This window comes from Balearica regulorum, chromosome 1 (genome assembly GCF_011004875.1).
Source record: "Balearica regulorum gibbericeps isolate bBalReg1 chromosome 1, bBalReg1.pri, whole genome shotgun sequence".
Lineage (NCBI taxonomy): Eukaryota > Metazoa > Chordata > Aves > Gruiformes > Gruidae > Balearica > Balearica regulorum.
In genome coordinates this window covers 85467923-85492354 of record NC_046184.1, presented here as the reverse complement: position 1 = coordinate 85492354, position 24432 = coordinate 85467923, and the positions used below count along the sequence as shown (strand labels likewise).

General features: G+C 41.9%; 1 protein-coding gene across 8 annotated transcripts in view; it reads left to right on the top strand.

Annotated features, from left to right (window-relative positions):
* Positions 1 to 24432, top strand: part of LOC104638357 (rap1 GTPase-activating protein 1) — a 53122-nt gene that overhangs the window by 15906 nt on the left and 12784 nt on the right. For 3 of the 8 annotated variants that reach the window (XM_075762931.1, XM_075762927.1, XM_075762952.1), the window contains exons 7-19: positions 7254 to 7357; positions 8881 to 8959; positions 9247 to 9300; positions 9391 to 9474; positions 9721 to 9821; positions 9946 to 10075; positions 10321 to 10476; positions 15316 to 15387; positions 15581 to 15667; positions 16295 to 16429; positions 18002 to 18148; positions 19431 to 19534; positions 21908 to 22021. In XM_075762931.1, the coding sequence (XP_075619046.1) occupies positions 7254 to 7357; positions 8881 to 8959; positions 9247 to 9300; positions 9391 to 9474; positions 9721 to 9821; positions 9946 to 10075; positions 10321 to 10476; positions 15316 to 15387; positions 15581 to 15667; positions 16295 to 16429; positions 18002 to 18148; positions 19431 to 19534; positions 21908 to 22021 (1367 nt within the window). Of the gene's footprint in view, positions 1 to 7253; positions 7358 to 8880; positions 8960 to 9246; positions 9301 to 9390; positions 9475 to 9720; positions 9822 to 9945; positions 10076 to 10320; positions 10477 to 15315; positions 15388 to 15580; positions 15668 to 16294; positions 16430 to 18001; positions 18149 to 19430; positions 19535 to 21907; positions 23630 to 24432 lie in introns of all 8 variants that reach the window. The other 5 variants (XM_075762965.1, XM_075762945.1, XR_012837181.1 and 2 more) reach the window with 4 other exon arrangements.

Sequence of the window (24432 nt, the reverse complement as noted above, 5' to 3'; positions counted from 1 at the left end):
GCTTTGTGCAGTGCGGGGGACCTGTTCTGTAGTAGTTGGACTTGTCTGAATGATCTTGTGTAGTATGCAACACTAGAAACCAATATTAATATAATTTAAATGTAAAGTACCCTTCCTGGAGGCTTCCTCTCTAGACTGACAGATCTGCTGTCCAATGGACATCTATCCTGTGACATTCTGGAAGCCTTCAGTATGCCAACTGTAATTATTTTTCTGTTATGGTAAATTTAGGGTTGTGCTTGAAGGATTCCAGAGCCAGCTAGGACCAGAGGCAAACTGGGATATGATTTCTTCAGTCCGATTGTTGGATGCTGACCTGATATCACAGAATCACAGAATGGTTGAGGTTGGAAGGGATCTCTGCAGCTCATCTTGTCCATACCTTGGCTCAAGCAGGGCCATATCATCATTGTTCCTTCCAAGTGAGATCCAGGAATTCCGATACCATTGGACTCTATATATTTGCAAAGTGCCCAACCATCAGTGCTTCAGTACTACAGAAAACTTCCTCTCGCCTATGTTCTTCCTTTTCTACAGCATTCAGTATTTTTTTTCTTTGTCTTAATTGACATGAATACATGTCTATGTTCCATTAAACATGCATATTTTTGAGCAAGCCAGTGTCAGAAAAGAACAAGGTGCACAGGACTTGTGTCACAGGAAACTCTACCCATAGGTAGAAAACTTTACCCATGGCTTAAAGGCTTAGGTAAGGAGAGAGGTCAGAGCTTTTCCACGAGGAGAGTATTTCTTCAGTTCAAAATTAAGAGAGACCAGTGATTTTGATGCTGTGTGGATTGGGTCCTTTCCTTGCTGATAATATGGGAAGGTAATTTCAGAAAGGTAAAAAAAGGTGTTTTACATGCTTTGAATAACTGTGAATAATTCTTAGCTGAAGAAGAGTCTGTAAGCATCATGTGATGGGAGAGGCATAGCCAGTGGTTTAGGGAATATCCTTTAAGCAAGATGGGAGATTAGAGTATGTGTGTGTCCTGGTTTCAGCTGAGAGGGTTAATTTTCTTCATAGTACCTAGTATGGGGATATGTTTTGGATTTGTGCTGGAGACAGCATTGATAATATAGGGATGTTTTTGTTCTATGGACCTATTGTTGAGCAGTGCTTACACAGAGCCAAGGCCTTTTCTGCTTCTCGCACTGCCCTGCCAGCGGGATGGCTGGGGCTGGACAAGAAGTTGGGAGGGGACATGGACAGGACAGGTGACCCAAACTGACCAAAGGGATATTCCATACCATATGACATCATGCTCAGTTTATAAGGAGCTTGGGGGAAGGGGGGGGGGGGGGGGGCGGCGGCGTTAGGAGTGATGGCATTTGTCTTCCCAAGTAACCATTACGCGGGACAGAGCCCTGCTTTCCTGGAGATGGCTGAACACCTGCCTGCCCATGCGAAGTGGTGAATGAATTCCTTGCTTTGCTTTGCTTGTGCACATGGCTTTTGCTTTACCTATTAAACTGTCTTTATCTCAACCCACGATTTTTCTTACTTTAACTTTTCCAAATCTTTCCCCCATCCCAATGGGGGGGGAGTGAGCGAGCAGCTGTGTGGTGCTCAGCTGCCAGCTGGGGTAAAACCACAACAGTGTGCTATTACAAACTTAATATGCATGTCTGTGTTGTGACTGTGCATATATCAGGTCACTCTAACTTGGCTAATTCTTTTCACGCTTTTTGCAGAACACTTTCTAGCACATCCTATGAAACAACCACAGAAAAAGTGCTGGGATGTACAAGCCATAGCTGAGTTCCTTTTCTTTGTTTCATGGTCTATATTTTATATGACGATTACACAGTAAGATTCATTTTGCTGGTAGGAAGAAGACTGTAAAACTGTATTTCTTATACTCAAGGAATTATTAAATGTCTACATTGTTTTTCAAGACTTGAAGAAGTAAGAGAGAAGTAGCCTGAAGCCAGGAAGGATTTAATAAAGGTATACATTGGAAATGCCATTCAAAGAATTTTACGGTGCAATTTCACAAGCACTTGAAACTGGCAGTGCTGATGAGAGAAGCTTTCTTGCTGTATATTCATATGTGGTCATATATTTCTCTATTATGCTCTCCTTTCTTTGTGTGAGTTAAAGTGGTGTTGCTGCAGTGCTGTGACCTGTTGCAGAACTGACTCTGGAGTCCTCTCAGTGGAAAGAACTGTGTTTTAAGTTATTAGTGTGAAATTTTAGCTTAACCTAGGACAAAGAGGTAGAAACTATTTGAAGCAGTCAAAGAACATTTTTATTATTAAATATAATTGCAATGATCACTTTTGTTATTTTAAAGTCTCTCTAATTTTATTTAATTTCTACAAGTCTATCATTCTAGTAAACTTGTTCTCTGACTTGCTGAGACTGCAGGTCTTCTCATATTTAGGATCGTTTTCCTCTGGTATGCAAATACATGTGTTTTGGATCTTGTTACTGTTTTCCTGTCATGACAAGCTGACATCAGCTCAAAATATTTATTTATTTAAGTTTTCTCCAAGAAGAGAAGCAGGGAGGGCCTGCAAGGAAACAACCTTATTGGGTATTATTTCAGGACCAGCCTAGCCTTAGTGGTTCCGTGTTCTGCAGTTGCCAACAATGGCAGTAGCTTGTAGGTCCTTGTTGTCATCTGACTGGCAAACACCTTACACCTTTACAAAAAGAAGGCTTGCTGGAATAATGATGCTGCCTGCTCAGTACTGTAAGTTTATTAGTTACCTATCACTATTAATAGGTTTGGTTGTTCAGATACCATTATCTTCCTGTAGGTGATCATATAATCATTTGGCCACCTGCTTTTCTTCCTTCTTCAGGGATGAAATCATCCCAGTATTTTACCAGGTGACCGGAAGTTGCCAAGTTTTTTCAAAGTTAATTGTTTGGGTTTTTTCTTATTTTCAGTTGTCTTAAAGGAAGATAATGGGCTAATGAACCCATTTTGAATCCTGTAAAGGTCTTTTAGTGTTCTCTGGCTTCCTGTGCTCCTATTGCTGAAATAACTCGTGAAACATACCAGGTCCCATGGGGAAGACATCTTTTACTTTTGCCTGGTTTGTTCATCTTTGGTGCAATTGCTGCTACTGAGTAGTAAAAAATAATTCTATTTCATCAAAAAGAACCAAGGTAGCTAAGAACATGGTAGATATCTTAATAGCTTTATAACTTCTCAGGCAAACTGTCAGCACTTCTTGTGTATTATGTTAGTCTTTTTCGTTGGCCCCATGCAAGATACTTAGTTGCTTTTACAGAGATCTGAGATGTGGAACTTACTTTCAAGCTGCCTTAAATGTTATGGAAACTGCTTCTATGGCTGAATAAATTTGTACCTATACGTAGGTCATCTTGGCTCCAGGGTATCTTGTCACCTTCTTCATATTAACCATAAAGCCTTTTGATGGTTCATCTCTAACTTCAGGACAGCTAACGATAAATGCTGTTGTATTTTGAAGGACTCTGAATCTGCCTTCTGTTGCCTATGTGTTTTAACAGAGAAAGAAAATCACAGTGGAAAAGTCATCAGGAGGAAATTATAGTCTTGTTCATACACATGATTACTCAGATCTCAATTTAAAACCCAGACTTACATTCAGGATCAAGCTAGGCAGCTGGAGTAGCTTTGACAAAAATTCAATTGTTTTAAGACCTCCACTAATTCTAGTGCTTGTTCCTCTGTGAAGATTGCACCCCTTTGTGCAGCTCTGCCCAGCCTCCAAAGCAACTGAGATCCCAATGTGTCAGACCTTCTGGAGTCTGGCTTAGAAGTCTCATCAAAAGATGTCCTGTTTTCTGGTCTTTGCAGCTCAGTGTTACTTTTGGCTGCAGCTAACCTCAGGCCTTAGGTCCTATTCCTCTGTTCTGCCTTTTAGTCCTGACTTTTGTTGACATTATGCCATCTTTTTTCCGTAACAGCTGGTCTTGGGCTTCCACCCTAGCATATACCTTCTTTGGTTTATGGACTACTTTGATTCTAGACTTCAACTGACCATTGAACATGCTCTTGTGTTGCTCCTTGAATCTGTATTCCTCAGTAGCTCTGTCCTGCTGCCCTTGGTCACAATGCACCTAATTCTTGTTCACATCCTAAAAATCTGTTAGTATCCTGAAAGTCATGGTGAGGAGAAATCAACTGTCCTCTCAGCCTTCGTGGCCTCCTTTGATTTGATCTTTTCTTCCCACATAAAGATAAGTTCAGTCACTGCCATGGACTTGTGTGACAGATCACACAAGTTCTGTGAGTTGAACGCTGCAGCTAGAGGCAACGTTATTCTGTTTTCCTGTTTGCTGTTCTTTACTTATACCTTACCTTTTTCAGGACCCACTTGTTCAGTCTGCTTCAGCAGAAGGTAGATCATGCTAGCACTAGAACCCATGAAACTTCTCCCCATAAGTCAGTAGCAGGGCAGTTTTGGGTGTTGGGTTTTTTCTGTTTCAGAGGGGAAGTAAGGACAATGATTTCTCTAATACTCGAAGTAGTTCAATAGCTTCATCTTCACATCTAGGTTCAGGGTAGTGACTGTAGTCTTAGTTGTTTTGTTTGTTTGTTTGTTTTTTTTTCCAAAGAGAGGATTGGTTTATGTCTGACTTCAAGATGCCTACATCCACATAGATATCAGAGTATTTCACTAGATGTATCTTTTTCACAGTGAGTCAGAACTATGACTAATACAAAAAATTGTTTAGAGTTTTTCCACAGCAAAAGACAATCTTACTGGTGTTGTGAGAGAGGTTGCAATCCACCAGAGACAGAACAGACCTTCTGTATTTTCTAGGCAAAAGGTTGAGGAAGGAACTCTTAGACTAGCAACTCTCTGATCAAATTACACACTTTGCTCCCCTTCAGTCTTTATTATTAATCAATTGTATCCAGAGTATTCCTTTCACGGAACACATTCCAAATCGTGGAAGTTGTGACTGTACAACTGAACATTTAACTTACTGTCCCAGTGCATAGCACGTTTGTGTCATGCACAAGGATGCAGTTATACAGTGCTTCCTGTGATGCTCCCTCTGAGTCTTGCAATCCTGGTTACTGACTTCATGCTCCCTGGCCATCTTCTTAGGTTGCAAGTGATTCTGTCTTTGATTTGAGATGACTGCTATTCTGGTGGTAGAAAAGCCCATTCATTGTTTGCAGGGGCATAACATTTTATCTCTCTCCTCCATTTAATTTGACCATGACAAACACTTTGAATTTAGGCTGAGGAGATCACTTCTACAACCAAGCAGTATAAAGCCACTGGTGTACGTCAGAAAAGAATCTGCACACACTAAAATGTATGCAGAGTACTTTGATTATGTCTTTCAAGTAAGGTGGTGATGGGCAACACTATCATTAGAAAATGTATCAACAAACAAGATAGCAGTTTGTACCTCTTCTCTGCGAAACAGTTGACAAGTGGAATTTCGGAATCAAGCTCCCTATTAAAGTGTGTGCATTTTATCTCCTGGGAGTGTCTGACTTTTCCCAGTGAGTGGACAGAGTTGCTTTTTCCAACAGAAACACAAGTGGAAATCCAGATGGATATCTTGAGGTACGTGATGTGGGATTTGGAAAATCCCAAGATTTGTCTACAAAGAATACCAAAAGAAAGCCCTGATTTTTGTCTGTTGTCTAAACTGTTCTGCACTGAGTATCTCTGTGGACACATTCCCGATTCCACCATCAGCAGATTGCTGTATGATTTTCTGCTGATTTTCATGGTCCCAAGGAGGCACTGATAATAAGGTGCATAAGGAGGCACTCATAATTCTGCCTGCTGTGGGGTAGCTGAGATGCTTTTGGTTTGGGAATTCTTTGTTTTATTTTATTTATTATTATTTTGCTTTGCTGAGAAAGAGTCTTACCTCAACTTCCATCATTGCTAGCTCAGAAGTACCATACCAATCTCACTATATTCTCCTGGGTTGGAGGCTAAATACTGGAATGTACTACTGCCCCTTTCGACAGAAGTTCTCATTAGCAGCAAGAGAGAATTGGATCCCCTGCATGACATTCTCATTGGTCTGTCTGTCCTGCTTAGACCTCAAACCCAATAATTTTGGACTGTTTGCTGAAAGCATGAGTTCAGTCTCAGCTCTTTGTTTAGTTAGAGTTTTTGTAGCAGCCAGCTCCAATAACTGGCCATAAAATGGTTTTCCACTAGGAAGATGAGAACGATCTATGCATTTCTGGATGATTCCATCTATATAGTATTGTCATGGTGCTAAAAGTTTCAGTTCACATCCCTTGTCAAAAGGCTTTAACGTTTTGAGGTTAGAGGTTATATATATCATAGAATCATAGGCTGGTCTGGTTTGGAAGGGACCTTAAAGATCATCTAGTTCCAACCCCCCTGCCATGGGCAGGGATCCCCTCCACCAGACCAGGTTGCTCAAAGCCTCATCCAACCTGGCCTTAAACATCTCCAGAGATGGGACATCCACAACTTCTCTGGGCAACCTGTTCCAGTGCCTCACCACCCTCACAGTAAAGATTTTTTTCCTAATGTCTAATCTAAATCTACCCTCTTTTAGTTTAAACCCATATCAATACATATGTTATATATATAAAATATATATTGGTATACCCAGGTGATTGAAGCATGGATGTATACTGAGGTGAAACTTATGGCCACAGACGCTTCTAATAGAGCCTGTAAAAATGTTTGCATTACAGTTCATTGTTTGACTGAGTGACTGTCTGTTCGAGGCACACTCCATTAAAGCTCAAGCAGTGTTAGTTGCACTACTGAGAACAGCCCTCATCTGCAAAGTAGTTACCTGGAGCTCTGACTGCATCCTCCCTGAGATGTGAGTGCACTTAGAGATCAACGGTTTGGTATAATGATCCTGCCATTACTGTTTGCATAGAAAATTCCTCTGACCACATCCAGTTGAATGCGCTGGAGACCACTACTTATCCATTCAGATTCTGAGTGGATACAGGGAAAGTCCATGAAAGATTCAAATTAATTTACAAGAAACTCAATTTCTTCAAAATGTTTTCTTGAATGTTCTCATCCTATTCCTTCTCAGGAGCCCTGATTATGGACAGCTTAGGCAGAACTGAACTGAGAGTGGATGAACTTTGACTGATATGCTCGTGCATTGATCACCAAGGGGGCTGGGAGATAGCATATGCATGTCTTCAAGCATGCTAATGCTAGCTAACAAAAAAAATTAGCTAATCTTGAGTGACAGGTTGTATGCAAAAAATCTGGTAAACTTCTCTGGGAAGTGTGTTGGGAATAATGCATTTTTGGATTCCTGTTTTCAGGAGCACCAGAACTTTTACTCCAGTGACATGTCCTTGGGCTACCTGGTACTTTCTGTGAAGTATGAACAGATCGAGAAACAGGAAAATCTACGCCTGTTGCTGAGGTAACAGTGCCTGTGGTTGAAGTGTATGTTGCTGTGCTGTGTCTCTCATCTTACCTTGAGCTTCCTCTGCATACATATGGGTGTGAATTTTATGTCTTTCTCCCAGAGAGGACTGCAAAGGAACCTTTGATCCTTCTTTTCTTGCCTTCCTCTCTGAGTTTCTCTCAGCAGTTTCCTTCAGAAAGCTGAAGTGGTGTTTGCAGACACATCTTTATAGTTCCTGTGTGAAACCCATCTGTTCTTCCATCAAAAAGGAAGGTTTTTCTGTTTATTCTGTTTACTTAGAGACACGTGAGTACTCTCTAGGAGAATATGGATTCCCTGATGGAGGGCAGTCTAGTCCAGGCCTGTCTTTGGACTTTGTATTGGAGACTAAGACTCCCTTGAAGGTGAGCTGGAACATTCCTTAGCTTCCCAGGATGGCCTACAAAGTCCATAACCTTTAGGGCTTCCACAGAGAGCCATTACCCAGAGACAGTTGCTGAATGAACTAGAGGAAGTACAGAGTTGGATCTTGCATAGGTGAGAGGCACCCTGCAGAAAAGCTTTTTACCACACTATGGGCTGGGCGCACTTCCAGTAGGCAATATGCTACTGGAAGCAACTGGTGTACAGTTGCTGCTGACAAAGACTCATCCAGGACTGAGGGAAAATACTGGTTGCATAGGAGTCAGCCACAAGAGAATCAGTGGTGGGTTTCCTCCATTGTATGTGGAGTATACTTCAGAGTGCCAAGTGGAGCAATAATCTAGGGTGAAAAAAGAGAGCTTATTTGTGACCTGTGCCAGGGATTGTTTGTGTGAGCCCAGAAGCCTTCCTACATGGAACAGACCAGTGAAGATCAAAAGGTAGTAATTCCTCTATTAAGATACTGTATTATATGCAGCACATTTTACTCAACTTGTTTATAATGGTTTGAAGAGTACTCTGACAGCCCAATATTTCTTCTCCCTTAGAAAAACATCTCTCCTTTAATATATGTAGAGAGAAAGGAAGCTTTTCTCCATCAGCTTTCTGGAACAATGCTACACCAGTTTCTACCTCCTATACTTTGCATAGATCTGCTTTCCTAGGCTGTCTCTACCAGGCCTTTTAACAGTCTTTCAAACCCTTGTTGTATGATCTTATGAATCCATTACAATACTGTGTCCATGAATTGTATTTCAAGACTTAGATTTCTGTGAAAGAAAATGGTGGGGGGGTGGGGCGAGGGGAAGTGTGGAGGGGTGAAGGTGGGAGAGTGGGAAGAGCAAAGTATTTCTTCAAGCAAGAAAAGAATGCAAAGGAGCAAGAGACTAAGCATCCCTATTTTGTCTTCCTCTGCTCCCCACAAATGACGAGGAATAAGAAGTGTAAATACCCCCCTTTTCCAGTGGTTTTATGCACCAGGCTTAATATTAATCCTCTGAAATTAAATGCTTTAAGGATAATCTGAAGGAATGACTACTCAGTCTTTAAAAAGCCAATGTGGCTTATGTCTCCCTTCAGCCCTTGCTCTAATGCCTTTTTGTGTTTTGTGTCAGGACTCGGACGGGCACCAAACATGACCTGATCCCCATTTCCTGTCTGAATGAGTTTCCCAATGCTGTCCAGATGGCGAAGGTGAGATTTGTGCTTGCCTGTTCACTCTTACAGCTTCATTCTTCAAGTTATTTTCAGCTCTGTCCTCCCATTTCCTCTTTTCTACTATTCCTGAATAGTACTGTCACATACTTCCCTTTCACACTTCCATTTAGCTTATCTTCTTTCTTTTCTAATTTTACTTCAGAATTTTTGCCTGAAGGGATTCGTATCAGATAATTATAAACAGTGCCTATGCTGTCATGCCCACAGCAAGCTAGGGCACATGATAATCACACTTCTGTTTCCCTTTCTTTCTCACTTCATAGCTACTGTGTGAGGATGTGAACGTTGAACGCTTCTTTCCTGTCCTCTACCCCAAGGTATAATGTTCTGATATGTCTGTATGTCTCTTTTCCATCAAAGTCTGGGTAGTAATGTCCAACTGATAATTTCTATTTTCATTACCTCAGGCTTCACAGCTTATTGTTGCGTTTGATGAACATGTCATAAGCAATAACTTCAAATTTGGGGTCATCTACCAGAAACCTGGACAGGTAAGCTCCCTCAGATCCAATGATACTTGAGGCAAAACACAGAGTCCGTTCTCTTAGGTTAAATGTAATAACAAGGTCTGTACTATCCTGTGAAAAATACAGATGCTGTAAAGAGAAAGGATAGAAGCTTGCCTTATTCTGATTGATTTGTTTGTGCGGGTCCTCAAAGCTGGTTGAACTGTGTGTAGAAATTACTGCCTGTTCTTTATACTGCTTGTGCTCTTTATGACTTCTTTCCTTTTGAAGACAACCGAAGAAGAAGTCTTCAGCAATACAGAAGAGAGTCTGGGTTTCCTCGAGTTCCTGGATTTCCTTGGTGACAAGATTCAGCTGCAGGATTTCCGTGGGTAAGGTTTCTTAAAAATCACCTTCGATAATATTGATGTGCCAAGCTACCATTACTGATATCTTCTTTATACTCTCCACTTTCTTCTCTCTGTCCTGCCTGACCAATGATGTGGATTTACTCAGGTTCCGGGGAGGCTTGGATGTCACTAGAGGTCAAACAGGCACGGAGTCCGTCTATACAAATTTCCGGGGCAAGGAGATCATGTTTCATGTGTCTACAAAGCTACCCTTCACAGAGGGAGATTCCCAGCAGGTATTGGAAGAAGAACTAAGGAATTCAACAGTGTGGCTAAGAGGGGAGGAGTATTTGATGACGGGCTAGTTAGAGGGGAGAATGCCTAACTGCATAATGCTGGGAATTACAGCTGGAGTAATGGAAAAAGTAGTGATGAGGGTTTTGGTTGGACAGATGGGTTGGAGATGCTGCACAGGCAGATATTTGCACTGTTCTACTCTTTTTTGCCTGCCTTCTTGCTTTATTATTTTTTTCCTCTGCAGCTTCAGCGGAAGCGTCACATTGGGAATGACATTGTAGCCATCATCTTCCAGGATGAAAGCACACCTTTTGTCCCTGATATGATTGCTTCTAATTTCCTACACGCTTATGTAGTAGTTCAGCTCACTCATGGCACCACTGAGGACACTCTTTACAAGGTAAACAGAGCCAATAGATTCCTCTGTACGGATTTACTGATATTGATCCTTGAAGCAGAAACCTGTTCTTGGGCCTTTGGGAGAGGTACAAGTTCAGCCAGCTGTCATCCTAACAGCAGTGCTTGCTCTTTTAGTAGACTTGATCAACGTTTTCAGTGAAAGGCAATAATTACATTTATCACCAGTAAACCTAGAAATCCAGTAGCTGCCACCAGCTCTTCTTCCACTTCACACACTCTTTGATCTCTGACCAGGAGTCTCCTTCCTACTATGTTGTTCTCTATTCTATAGGTTTGCAGAGGTCCTCTCTGTTTGATGTGATTGCTAATATTTAGCAATCTGTGTTCATGTTTGTTGCGTATTCAGATTTCATAAAGGTATTGATAAGCTGGACAGGGCTAGGAGGTGAGGCTGAGAATGATTACAGTTCTGGAACGCAAGTATTTTACTGGAAGGAATTCAGGATGGCTTACTGCCTCTACCTAGCAAATAGAAGGTTAAAGAATAATTTGATCAATTTGTTAAGTATCTACACATAAAGCTAGAATGTACTTGTATGTTTTTCAAAGCAGCTGATGAAGTTCTGAAGCTTAAAGCTTGGGAATTGAAGCAGGATGAATTCAGATAAAAAACTTTGTTTGCATCAAAGAGCACAAGGAGCAATTGGTGCCATTTTGGGGGATGTCTTGCTTGCATTAAGTCAGGTAAAACTTATTCACCTGACTGACAGCCGTGTCTGCATTGCTCATGCTGCAGAGCACCGTGTTGAGAGCTCGCGCTGCCTGAGACTGCAGATCAGATACAGCTGGTTGGCCTCATCTATGGAATCCAAACCAGCTACATCTGCCTTGCGGGATCCCAGAACTGATGCCCACCTGGCAGGGAAGTGCTACCTGTTAGGGCCTTCCAGTTGAAGAAGCCCTACTAGAACACGAATTCCCTATCTGCAGCCTTTGGACACAGGTCTTTCTCTGTCACATGGCTCTCTATGGATGTCTGTATAACTTTATGTTCAACTGTCAGTCATGCTGAGAGAGCAGAAAATATATAGAATCACACATTCTGTGATGGTTTTTCTATTGCAGAAGCATTTTAATCAAAGTGCTATGTCTCGTATTATGTAGGAATTCTGATTTGGTGATGATGAGTCCTTATGCCTTGGAGACGTACAAGAACACCAAGAATATCAAAATTAGGACAGGATCCCCATCTCCCCACCAAAGAGGGTGCTGGGGGTGGAGCAACCACCTTCCATTGTTCCCTATGCTATGGGCAGCCAGGTCTGTAGTGATGCAATAGTCTCATGGGGTTCCAGTCCTCCTCTTGCTCTGTTGTGTAGGAAACAGAAATTGTCAGGATTTTTTTAATGACAAGAGAAAGAGCCAGGGAAGCTTGTCTTGTCTTATCTCTTCCTACTATTGTTTTCATCTTTGCCTGTCTGCAATGCCATTGTTTTTGTTACTGTAATAGAGTTGCCTGTATCATTTCATGAAAAAGAAGTCAGGACCCTAAAGCCAATGCAGAATTTTCTGTAAAGGCTTTTCCAAAGGGGTTTTAACTCATTCTGCCTTGAGAGCATTCTAGTGCTTAAGAGACTGCAGTTTGGGAAGATTTTTTTTTCCCATCAATTGTCCCATTTACTTAAGCTTTAGTGCCCAGTGGTTAAATTGGAATATTAATGGCATTTATTTCTTTGAATCAATTTCTGCAAAAATTAAAAATGCAAAGTAAGATTTTAACTGGTAGATATCTATTGGGAGGGAGACAAAGCCCTTGTAATTAGGGGAGCTGGCCTAAAATGTGAGAAATCTGAATTAAATTGAGGGCCCCTTTCCTTCTTCCTCTCATTCAACTCATGCCTGTCATTGGCTCTGTGACATTTACACTGGAGTGTTATTTTGAGGCAGTTGCTGTTAAGTTGTTCTGACATTGTTCCCTGTTGTATGAAATGACAAATTCAGGAGAGCAGACTTTTGCCTCTTCAGGGACCTGCTTGGTAGAATACCATGGGACAAAGCCCTGGAGGGAAGAAGGGCCCAAGACAGCTGGTTAGTATTCAAGGATCGCCTCCAAGCTCAGGAGTGATGCATCCCAACAAAGAGGAAGTCAAGCAAAAACACTAAGAGGCCCCCATGGATGAACAAGGAGCTTCTGGGCAAAGTCAAACACAAAAAGGAAGCCTACAGAGGGTGGAAGCAAGGGCAGGTAGCTTGAGAGGAATACAGAGAAACTGTCCGAGCACCAAGGGATCAGGTTAGGAAAGCTAAAGCCCTGGTAGAATTAAATCTGGCCAAAGGGATGTCAAGGACAACAAGAAAAGTTTCTATAGGTATGTCAGTGATAAAAGGAAGACAAGGGAAAATGTGACCCCCCTCTGGAATGAAACAAGAGACCCGGTAACCCAGGATATAGAGAAAGCTCAACAACTTTTTTGACTCAGTCTTCACCGGCAAATGCTTGAGCCATGCTGCCCAGGTCACAGAAGGCAAAGACAGGGACTGAGAGAATGAAGAATCGCCTGCTGTAGGAGAAGATCAGGTTCGAGAATATCTAAGGAACTTGAAGGTGCACAAATCCATGGGACATGATGAGATGCATCTATGGGTCCTGAGGGAACTGGCGGATGACGTGGCTAAGCCACTCTCCATCGTATTTGAGAAGTTGTGGCAGTCCAGTGAAGTTTCCACTGACTGGAAAGGGGAAACATAACCCCCATTTTTAAAAAAAGAAAAAAGGAAGATCTGGGGAACTACGGACTGGTCAGTCTCGCCTCTGTGCCCGGCAAGATCATGGAGCAGATCCTCCTGGAAACTATGCTCTGGCACATGGAAAATAAGGAGGTGATTGGTGACAGCCAGCATGGCTTCACTAAGGGCAAATTGTGCCTAACAAATTTGGTGGCCTTCTATGATGGGGTTACAGTATTGGTGGACAAGGGAAGAGTGACTGACATCATCTACCTGGATTGTGCAAAGCATTTGACACTGTCCTGCACCACATCCTGGTCTCTAAATTGGAGCGACATGGATTTGACGGGTGGACCACTCGGTGGATAAGGAATTGGCTGGATGGTTGCACTCAAGAGTTGTGGTCAATGGCTCAATGTCCAAGTGGAGATCAGTGATGAGTGGTGTTCCTCAGGGGTTGGTACTGGGACCAGTACTGTTTAACATCTTTGTTGGCGACATGGACAGTGGGATTGAGCGCACCCTCAGCAAGTTTTGCTGACGACACCAAGCTGTGTGGTGTGATCAACACGCTGAAGGAAAGGGATGCCATCCGGCGGGACCTTGACAGGCTAGAGAGGTGAGCCCGTGCAAACCGCATGAAGTTCAACAAGGCCAAGTGCAAGGTCCTGCACGTGGGTTGGGCCAATCCCAAGCACAGCTATAGGCTGGGCGGGGAATGGACTGAGAGCAGCCCTGAGGAGAAGGACTTGGGAGCATTGATTGATGAAAAGCTCAGCATGAGCCGGCAGTGTGCGCTCGCAGCCCAGAAAGCCAACCATATCCTGGGGTGCATCAAAAGCAGTGTGACCAGCAGGTTGAGAGGTGGTTCTGCCCCTCGACTCTGCTCTTGCGAGACCTCACCTGGAGTACTTCATCCAGCTCTGGGGTCCCCATTACAAAGATAGACATGGAGCTGTTGGAGCGAGTCCAGAGGAGGGCCACGAAGCTGATGGGAGGGCTGGAGCACCGCTCCTGTGAGGACAGGCTGAGAGAGTTGGGATTGTTCAGCCTGGAGAAGAGAAGGCTCTGGGGAGACCTTGTTGTGGCCTTCCAGTACCTAAAGGGGGCCTACAGGAAAGCTGGAGGACTGGTCATTAGGGAGTGTAGTGATAGGAGAAGGGGTAATGGGTTTAAGCTGAAAGAGGGTAGATTTAGATTAGGATTTAGGAAGAAATTCTTTGCTGTGAGGGTGGTGAGGCACTGGAACAGGTTGCTCAGATAAGTTGTGGAGGCCCCCTCCCTGGAAGTGTTCAAGGCCAGGCTGGATGGGCCTTTGGGCAACCTGGTCTAGTGGAGGGTGTCCCTGCCCGCAGCAGGGGGCTTGGAACTAGATGATCTTTGAGGTCCCTTCCCACCCAAACAATTCTATGATTCTAAATATTGGTATTGTTCCATCTCAAAACATGATGAATAAACCCCCGTGACATAGTCTTAAGTGCTGTATGTATCTGGTAGGATAGCTGCATATAGTATAAGTAAGTGCTGTGAAGAGTCAAGTGACAGTATGTAAAAACTGGACTACATTAGGGTTACTTTTTTTGCATTTGTATGTCAGGTAGAAGCATGTTAAAAAAATAAAAAGAAGCATGGATTTCTTTATCTCTTAGTGGGAAAGTGCTTTTGTATGTTTACCACATGTGATTTGGAGAGGTGGTGTCACTGAGATACTCCCCTCAGTGTGCAGTATGTCTCCACTGAGGATTCTCTGTCAAAAAAAATTGGTCAGTACAACCATATTGACAAAGGTTGTTCTAACTGAGGTAAATCTTGCAGGCTGAATAGAAGGTGTTTGGGTTTTTTTTCCTAAATACATTGGTTATTATTAAAAATATTTATTAAAAACATTTTTTTACTAAAGCAAAAAGAGCTATCAGTTCAGTTGTTTTTGTTGCTTTTACTTGTGCACATCTAGCTCACTGAATTTCTGGGAGATAAATTGGCACATCCATTCACTGAGTTCAGAAACAGATGGACGTGTGGGACAGCATACTAGCTCTCTTTCGGATATGTAAATGATCCAGGAGGGATCAGATGTACCATAGTAGTTTGAAAGCTTTGATAGCGTCACTTGTGTTATGATACTCACTTTTTTCCCCTTCTATTGTTTCAGGTTTCAGTCACAGCCCGAGATGATGTCCCCTTCTTTGGACCCCCTCTGCCAAATCCAGCCATATTTAGAAAGGTTTGTTTCTCTGCTCCAGCATTAGATGGCAGGGGGATGTGGTACACACCCTTGTGTTCTGAGTCAGTATTGTCAGTCTGGCTACGTGACTTTGTAGGTCTAAAAAGTAACAAGTAAAAAGTAACAACATATTCTCATGTGATATTTTTATTACTGTTTTCTGCTCCAGTCTAGTCTTCATCTTGTCTTGTAGAGTGCGGAGTTTCGTGAATTCCTGTTAGTCAAGCTCATCAATGCTGAGTACAGCTGCTATCGAGCTGAGAAATTTGCTAAATTAGAGGTGGGTCTATTACCTGGTTGCTTCCATTAAAAATTATAAAACTATATTACTGCAGATTAAGAAAATACAGTATATTTTTTTACTTCTACTTTTAATTTTGTGTTGCTTAAAAAAGGAAGATGACATGTGATGACACTCAGCTATGTGATGCTTCCCTTGTATTTCACAGCAGGCATGATAGAATATGAACAGGTACATTCTAATGTAAAGATCTCATCCTCAAGTAAGAATGGGAATATGATGCATACACTTTCCTAGAGGAAATTCTGTATTAGCTAAAACTCAGTATTGTGCTACTGGATGCGTACTGGTGTCACTGATTTTGGTTCAAGATATCAAAATTCTGTTCCAGACTGCTGCTTGCCTGATCTAGAAAAAACTGCTCTCAATCCATGCCTCTGTAAAAAAATATTGATGTCCTTTATGACTTGCTTTTTAAAGAGTTTAAAAGGGCTGGCTATTATTGTAATATATTTCATAACTATATAGCTAAAACCACTTCATACTGTTTAAATTAATTTTACATAGTGATTTTTTTTTTAAAAGGGAGATGTGAGACATTGCAAAAAAAAAAAAATCCCTCCACTCCCAATAATAGCTATGTTTTCATTCCCAATGTTGATGCAGGAAAGAACCCGGAGCGCCCTTTTGGAGAGCCTTTTTGAGGAGCTGCAGCTTCGTAGCCGCTGTATGATGGGATTACCTATAGGAGAAGATGACAAGATAGAGAATGGCAGTGGGGGCTTCCTTGAGAATTTTAAGGTGAGCCATAGTGGATTGATTCCTTACCCAGTTGCTCACACTTATCTCAAGCTCATTGTGTGCCCTTCCAAGGAATATTGACCCTGCTGATCAGCTGTACTTAGGGTGAGACAGAAAAAAGTCTTTCCATCCAGCAGCCTTTCTTTAGAGCATCTTCAACTGTGCCTTACCATATTATTCAAGAAAAGACATTTTTCCATTTTCCGTACTCCTTTCTACAGAGATACAGTGTGGTCCAGGGCGGAATTCTGTACTGTCCCTGAGAAGCCAAACTCTTTATACTTCATGCTGGTGTCTAGTGTCAGATGGGGTTTCACTCCATGACTTAGAGAAAAAGGAGTGAGTGTTTGGAAGAGGAACTGTAATAAGTAGAAGCAATCAGCTTTGAGTTCCTACAGCAGATCTCTTCCAATTAATTTTTCATTATAACAAAGAGTTTCAAGAGCCACTGCAAGAGAGATTCTAACATATCTGAGTGTACTGTCTAGAAAAACTGTGGTGCTTTACTTACCCTCTAAAACCCAGAGTTAATTTAAATTAATTCAGTGTAGATGACACTTTTTTCTTTCTTTTTTTTTTTTTTTAATAAATCAGGATCAGGTGACAAAACTTTGAAAAGTGATCAAGATGATATGAGAAAGCAAAGTTTTTGTATGGCAAACTGAGTTTTGAACTGATTATAGAGAACCTTATATCACTTTCCTATCAACTTCCCCTTTCCCACTTCTGTGGGAGATGTCTCACCACTTCTTTTGTATAATAAATTATCTGTCTGGACAGAGAGACATATTATAAATAGCATTTCTTCAGATGACCTCCACCTGCTTTGTATGGTGCGCTTGTTAGAGTTGTTAAGGGCTGTGAAATGAATCCATTCACATATAGGTGTGGTAGCTATATGGTCAGAGCTGGGATGCTTTGGTGAGGTGTATTTTTACGTACAATCAGTCTACACTGCCTTTTCTGCTAACCAGGAATTTCATACCCATCCATGTCTTACACTAATTATCCCGTAATGTCCTTTTCTGACTTCTAGCAGATGCTGTGATTTGCATGTCATGTACACAGATGACCTTTGTAAAAGGCTGGAAAAAGCTGAGTGAACTCAGAAAATAGCTTTTTCAAATGCTGCAGATTTTGATGTGGCTACTTTCCCCTTGGAACCAGCACTCAAATTCATGCAAGACTGAACCTTACAGTCTTGAACAGGAGTTTGATTTTGTGTTTTGTAGCCTGTACTGGGTAGGACTGCTCCAGATGATGGTGTCTTATCCAGTATGCTGGGATACTGTTAGGGAATCTGTGTTTATTGAAACAGGATAGGACAAGGGAGGTGAAAGTAGAGAATATACTTGAAGATTTCTTCCCTGGCAGTGAGGTCCATGAATTGTCTAGGACCAAAAATGGGTAATATCTAAGATGCTGCCTTCTAGGAGTTAGGACTTCTGTGGTTCTGGTGTTAGTCTGTCACAACTTTCCACCCAATCTGTGGTGCTGTTCATACTGCCCTACTGTGTGCATGCCTATATGTGTATCTGTGTTTGTCTGTTTCCCTGCCTGCCTTCTGTTCAGCGGGTGATCAGAGGCCGCAGCCAGAGCCTGGATACCATGGGGATATCCATGAGAAAGCAGCAGCCAGCCACCCTGTCCAGCCGCCCAACTACAGCTGGCCTTGCCCTCAGCCAGAGTGTCGCCGAGGGTCCTAAGGCCATTGCTGCGGTAAGGTATTCAGGTGGGCTGTAAGAAGAAAACCCAGCATACCTTTGTGACCCACCTATACCTTTTATTTCTCTTTCCCTGTTCACTTGTCCTCTTGTCTTTCTGTGAATCTCTTTTTGTTGTATCATCCCATTTCACAAGTGGTGAGAGCATGTGTTGCAGTCTGTTTTGTCTGTGCCTATCTCTAGCCCCAGTTCATCTGTAAACTAGAGCTGAGATTAATGCAGACCGGGAGAAGAAAGCCAGACATGGTTCTACATCAAATGTCTCTCTCTGCTATCCTGGATTAGATTCTGTATGTTGCCATACCTTAAAAAAGTGCATGCACTGATGCTCGACCAGGATGGTACTGTATTGTTATATGGCAAGAGCTGAGAACATAAGGACACTAGATCTGTTCCATTTTCTTCCATTTCACCAATCATATTCTTTTCTGTAATATAAACAGGTGGACAATGTTTATTCAAGGTGCTGTTTTGTTGTAAATAGACTTTGCATGTTGGGAACAAACAGCAGAATTAATAAAGTTTGGGGTGAGAAAGAGAGTGAGTGTTTCTAGTCACTATTGAAGCTTTTCTTATTTGATAGGGGTATTAAGCATGTGTGATCAGTGTGAGCATAATAAATCCATGACAAATGTTTCCAGGAAAGGATCCATGTTTCTGATATTGGAATTATGGTTACCTTGGCGAAAGTGCATCCAGCTGATTATGGTCTCTGCAATAGTGATATCAATACAGGCAAACAAAATATAAACAAAAATATAAACAAAACAAAAAATCTCTGAGTAAGACAAGAAGGTGCCTTTCAGTGTGGAAATTTCTTGGTGACAGTTTTCTCAGTTGTATGCATTCTTTATGTCAGAATAGTACAGACTTTACTTTTTTACAACAGAATAGTAATGACTTGGATTTGCTGCCTCGTTCTCTGCTTTAACTTCCAGTTTTCTCTACCTTTCTGATTCTGCCTCTCCTTCTCATATGGGGATACCTCCCTTCCTGAGCCTCTTTCTCTGTATACTGGCTGTGTATCTTGATCTGCCTTTGTTTCTGTATCTCTGTCTCTTTCTCATACCACCTTTTGTAAGCCCTAGCTTCCCTTTCTCACTGACAGAAAGCACTCCTTCTTGCACGGGTGGAGCTCTGCTGTGCTGTTGTATTGCAGAGTAAAGGAGAGGATCTGGATCCACATCACAAACTCCCTCTCCCATGCTTCCAGTTCTCCACAGTTTTTCCTGCCTTGTTCCCCTGCCTCCTTTCTGTCACGCTTTCCTTTTTTCTAGTCTTTTGCCTTGCCTGGTAGGAGCCCATCACGTACTCGAGCCAGCCGCTTCCATGGGCGACGGAGTAGTGCCATTGGCATTGAGAACATACAGGAGGAGAAGAGGTATGAGCCATGGGAAGATGAGAAAAAAGCAGGAGGAGATGAGAAAAGGGAGATAGAAAGGCACTTAGAAGGACAGAAAGGGAATCGACAGGAATGAGAACTGAAATGGAAATGGTTGGAATGGGATGGAAAGCCTAATTATCAACTAATGGAGAAATGGACAAATGACAGAAACAGACAAAATAAAAAAGGACATTTAGAAATGGACAGAATCAACATTTGAGGAAGAAGGGAGGAGATGGGTGGAGGAACATAGGAAGATTGCTCTTAAACATTGTGCAGTATGATCCAGGACTGTTGGTTCCCCTGTTCTATATTCACCACTTTTAGGTAAGAGTCAGATGAAAGGCTTTTACTTAGGAAGGGGGAATTGGGTGCTTGTTTGTTTGTTTGTTTTCTTGTTTTCATGTTAAAAAGTTCAAATAGACAAAACCTCTGATATCTAAAAAAAAAGATTGTTTTTTTTAAAAAGCTGTTAGTCAAAACAACTAGCGTTTAAGTTAGATGGTGTGAGAAATAATTAAGGAGTAGCATACCGGTTCAAGGAGCGATTTGGAATATTTGACAGAATTATAACCATTCAAAAGTTGTCTACTGGTTACAAGAGATTATTTAGTTAAATTAATAAATTTGTTTTGGCTCTAGCTAAGACACCTTTTTAAGATTATACAGAGTCTCAAAAGTCACATGAGTCTTCTGCATGTAATATACAGTTTTCCCAGTTGAAAGAATTCCAGGGAACAGCTGAAGACTCAATGTAAAAGGGGAAAAGCCATCTTTAATGTGGAAACGAGTGATTTCACAGCAGGAAGAATTACTACATTTTCCCTTCTTTCCAGTTATTCTTTTGGACCTTTCCTTAATGAGGAGCCTTTGACCTAATCTGAATAAAAATAGTATAGAACTTTCTTTGAGAAAAATAAAAATTTCTGAGACAACTTCCCTGTAATAGTCAAAGGCAACACAGTAGCCATAGCTCCTCACTACTTTAAATAGTTTTGTGCCTTATGCAGCTGCACCTCAAACCATTACTTTGTGTACAACATCCTTCACTATCCCCTTAAAAGATCTGTAAAAGTTTTCAACAACAAGGAAAAAACCTGGATTTATTTTCTGTCTTTCTTTCCTGCTCTTTGCTAGAAGGGAATTGATAAGCTATTAGGTTTGTTTAGCTTTACTTGTGCTTATTTGTAATCTTAGATACCAGGATCAGTGAGCCTTATCTTGTGTTTTGTGAAGGTGCGGTGTGATTCTTGAAGGTGCAGTTTCACTAGCAACTGGTCTGTTCTAACAGTTTATTGCTACTGAAAAGCAGATTTCATACTTTCCATCTCCCAGTGTCTCTTTCAACTACCCCATCCTGTCCCATCCCTTGTGATGGCTCAGGTGCTTAGTGGACCCTTCATGGAACTGATTCAGCCCATTAATCTAACAGAAAAAGCATCAACTTTCTTTCAGTGGATTAATGGTCTGTCAGGTTCTGCCATGAACTGGCTCATGGAGAAGACTGATGGGTACCAGGACTGATGGAAAATATGCTCAGCAAAAGTGGAGGAGGCTGGACCAGGCTCTTTCTCTGGCAACAGAGCGTTTAACGTGTCGTGTGACTTCAGCCTGAAGCTGTATAGTTTCATGCTACGCAGGCTTTGATGACAGAGCTGACCCAGTCCATCCTGCTTGTTCATGTGTCATAGAAGTTTCAGGGTTGTGTTAGTTTCAAGATTGTTTTTTGTCAGGAGAATTTCCAGTCTCAAAAACAGTTGTATTAGGACTAGTGAGAGTACGAGGAACTGTGATGTGAGGGGTACAGGTAGGATCAACTAACCAAGAGAGCAGAGGAGGAACTTTGTAAACTCCATCACTGAAGGCACAAAAAAACCCCAACAAAACCCTGAGTTTTTCCAATCCTTCATTAAATATACCCCACTTTAGTTATTCACACAGACAGCTTTCTTCATAAGTATCTTGACAAGTAATAGTAGCAATAAAACTATTGTAACCATCCTGAAACAGGGAAATTTGCTGAATCCTTTTTATGTAATAAATGTATAAACTCTTTAATCAATCATCCAGCTTCTTAAGACCAGTGAAGTGGGGAGGGCAGAATAAAAAGTTAAAGAATTAAAGAGGAGTACTGAAATTAATTTAGGCTTTTAGATCAATGCAAAAGGAGCTTAAAGTTGGCCATTTCTAATATATTGCCTTCAACAGGCCACATTTAAGGAGTCTGTCCTTTTCAACATAACTGCATTTGCTTCCCTTTCATGTGTATATGAGAGATCCAGCTTTGTACTGTGGCTTGTAAGGAAGTATTAGAATAGACAGTGGTTAACTCGGGCATTGGGGTATAGCTGGTTTTTTTTGTCCCAGCAGAGATGCTGCAGAGAGGATACAGAAGGTGCTGGACAATCCAGGAACTTTCTTTGACCTGAAGTCTGATGGATCATCCAGTCCCAGCTCCCCAGAGTTCCCCAGCAGGAAGAGCAAGTGAGTTGAAAATAATTTTAGTATTTGAAAGATGCTCACTGTGTCTGGTATTGGCTTAAGTGTGGTGCATGTCTTGCTCTGTTGGAGGCTTTACTGAGATTTTCCACATCAGGCATTGCAGCATCTTAAAAATTAGATGTCTGGCCATGGCACAGTAATTCAGAGCATGTAAGTAAGGAACTCAGCTTTCTTAAACAGCCAGTGAAGAAAGATTGGACCACTTAAAGGTGATCTTGGCTCTATCTTTACTGTAATGTTAGCTTGCATCCAAGAGGATACACAAAGCCCTAGCTGTCCAATTATCCATGCTTACTCATGTATATGTTTCCTCTATAGTTTGCTCTGGAGTGATTTTGGAGCTTCATGGAGAAGCTTGGACAAGGGTATGTTGGGTTGTACTCAAGTTCTGCCCCTTTAAGCAGGATTCATGCTGCTGCTCCCAACCAGTGTGAACTGTCCTCAGCCCTCCCAAAGTGTTACAGTAGGTGTTACTGCAGGGTCTCATGTGTTGCACCTATGTTTCATTGCTAAAGCACGCCATACCACACCTAATCTTCTGCAAAACACTTCATGCAGTCATCTGAAAAATAGTTCTCCAGTTTCTGGTGGTCAAAACCTGGAAAAATGCACTTTCCTGGTAGTGCAGCTTTACTGTTACTAAGCTGTATTATGCTGGGATGTGATCCTATCTAGGATACTTCAGGACTTCATGGAAACCACACATTTACATTTCCAAGATTTCAGAGCAGCCTGTCTCTAAACCCAAGACTGTGGCTGACTTTCTGGAACAGCTTGCCACACCTGAATTTTTTCATGAGAACTTGGATGAGACCTGTGGCAAAAAGGACACTGAGTACTTTGCAGTAGGGCATGCCCCTTTCTCAGGACTGGGGCTGCTCTAAGAAAATTTCAGGAGGTGCCCTAGAGCCAGACCTCTATGGCTGTAGTTGCTCCAGGTGCCAGGTCTGACAAGGAAGGGCCTTCCTTCCAACTAGACTTAAAGGTCCCTAAGAATTGCAGGCTGGTGAATATCTGCAGTAGTTCAGCTGCTCAATTGTATTGCTGTAGGACCGCCCAGAATTTTGTAACAGCCAAGGTGTGGAGTTCTGGTAAGTATGCTTTTGTGGTACTAGTTTTTTGGGTTGGGTGGGTGTCAAAAATTTTGGTGGGGAAGAGGATGGGAGCACAGCTAGGAGCTACAGACCATTTGAGATGCTAGCTCTGGCAGCCAAGGACAAGAGAGAATGCAGGACGTGGAACTGCTGATTGGTCAGCAACCCCCTTCTTCCAACATTACCACATCATTCCACCTCTCCATCCTCATCCTGCCTAGGACCTTGTTAGTCAACTAGAAGTTTCTGGCTAGGCACATGTGAGGAACCCTTGCTCTGATTGGGTAGCTGAAGTAACCTTGCATAATCAGCAAGATTTCTGCCTAGTAAGAAAACATCTCATAGCTCGGCTAGTCCTGGTTACCCTACTGTAGAATGTGTGCATGTCCTGGAAGAAAAAAGATGAAGCTTTCTTGACTTTTGTTCCTGATTTCTGCATCTGATTGTGGGCTTCCCCTACTTCCCAACCCCCATTCTCCATTCATCAGCTGAGGAGGTGAGCCAGCTGCAATGGCTGTTTCAAATTGATAGCACATGCTTTCAGAGAGCAAACATAGCATGGCATTTGACTAACAATACTTGCATGAATATTGTTTGTGCACATGAGGCATGACTTGTATGATTTTGCAGTCTGTCTGCTTCTGTCCCCAGGATTGTCTCTGTGCATCTTTTTCCAGTCATGGACTCAAAACCACTTGTACGATCACCAGAAAAAGTCTTTTCGCAGTTGTGGTGGTTTAGCCCATTCCAGGACAGTTTGTTTAAGAGGTGGGATGTAGCATGGTATTTTGCACAATTGGCGATTAGCCAGAGTTAGAGTTGTGATTTCAGAGTTAGGGACCAGCCCACATGTGATCATATCTTCTGCATCATGTCTGGGACAAGAAATCAAGGACATGTAATTTCACCATGTAAAGCACACCATTTTCACCCAGACAGTATTAGCACAGTATTAGCACAGTATTGCAGGAACAGGGTAGGAATGTAATTCTAACAGTCTGTCTCAGGGAAAGTTCCACTGAAATATTCTATTTATTCATTAATTTCATTAATTGTGGAACCACAAATCAGGATCATGATATAGGCATATTTCTAATGCAAAAAGAGTTCCAGCTGGTTCTAGAGTAATTTATGCAGCCTATAGTAAAAATGTTATCCCTCGTAATACGTCATCAATCCACTCCTGGTTCTCTCCAGGCAGTAGAGTCACAGGAAATTTCTGTATCACAAAAATGTCCAGCATGTTGCTGCTGATCTTAAATAATCATTTCAGATTCCAGACTTGAATGATCAAACTCT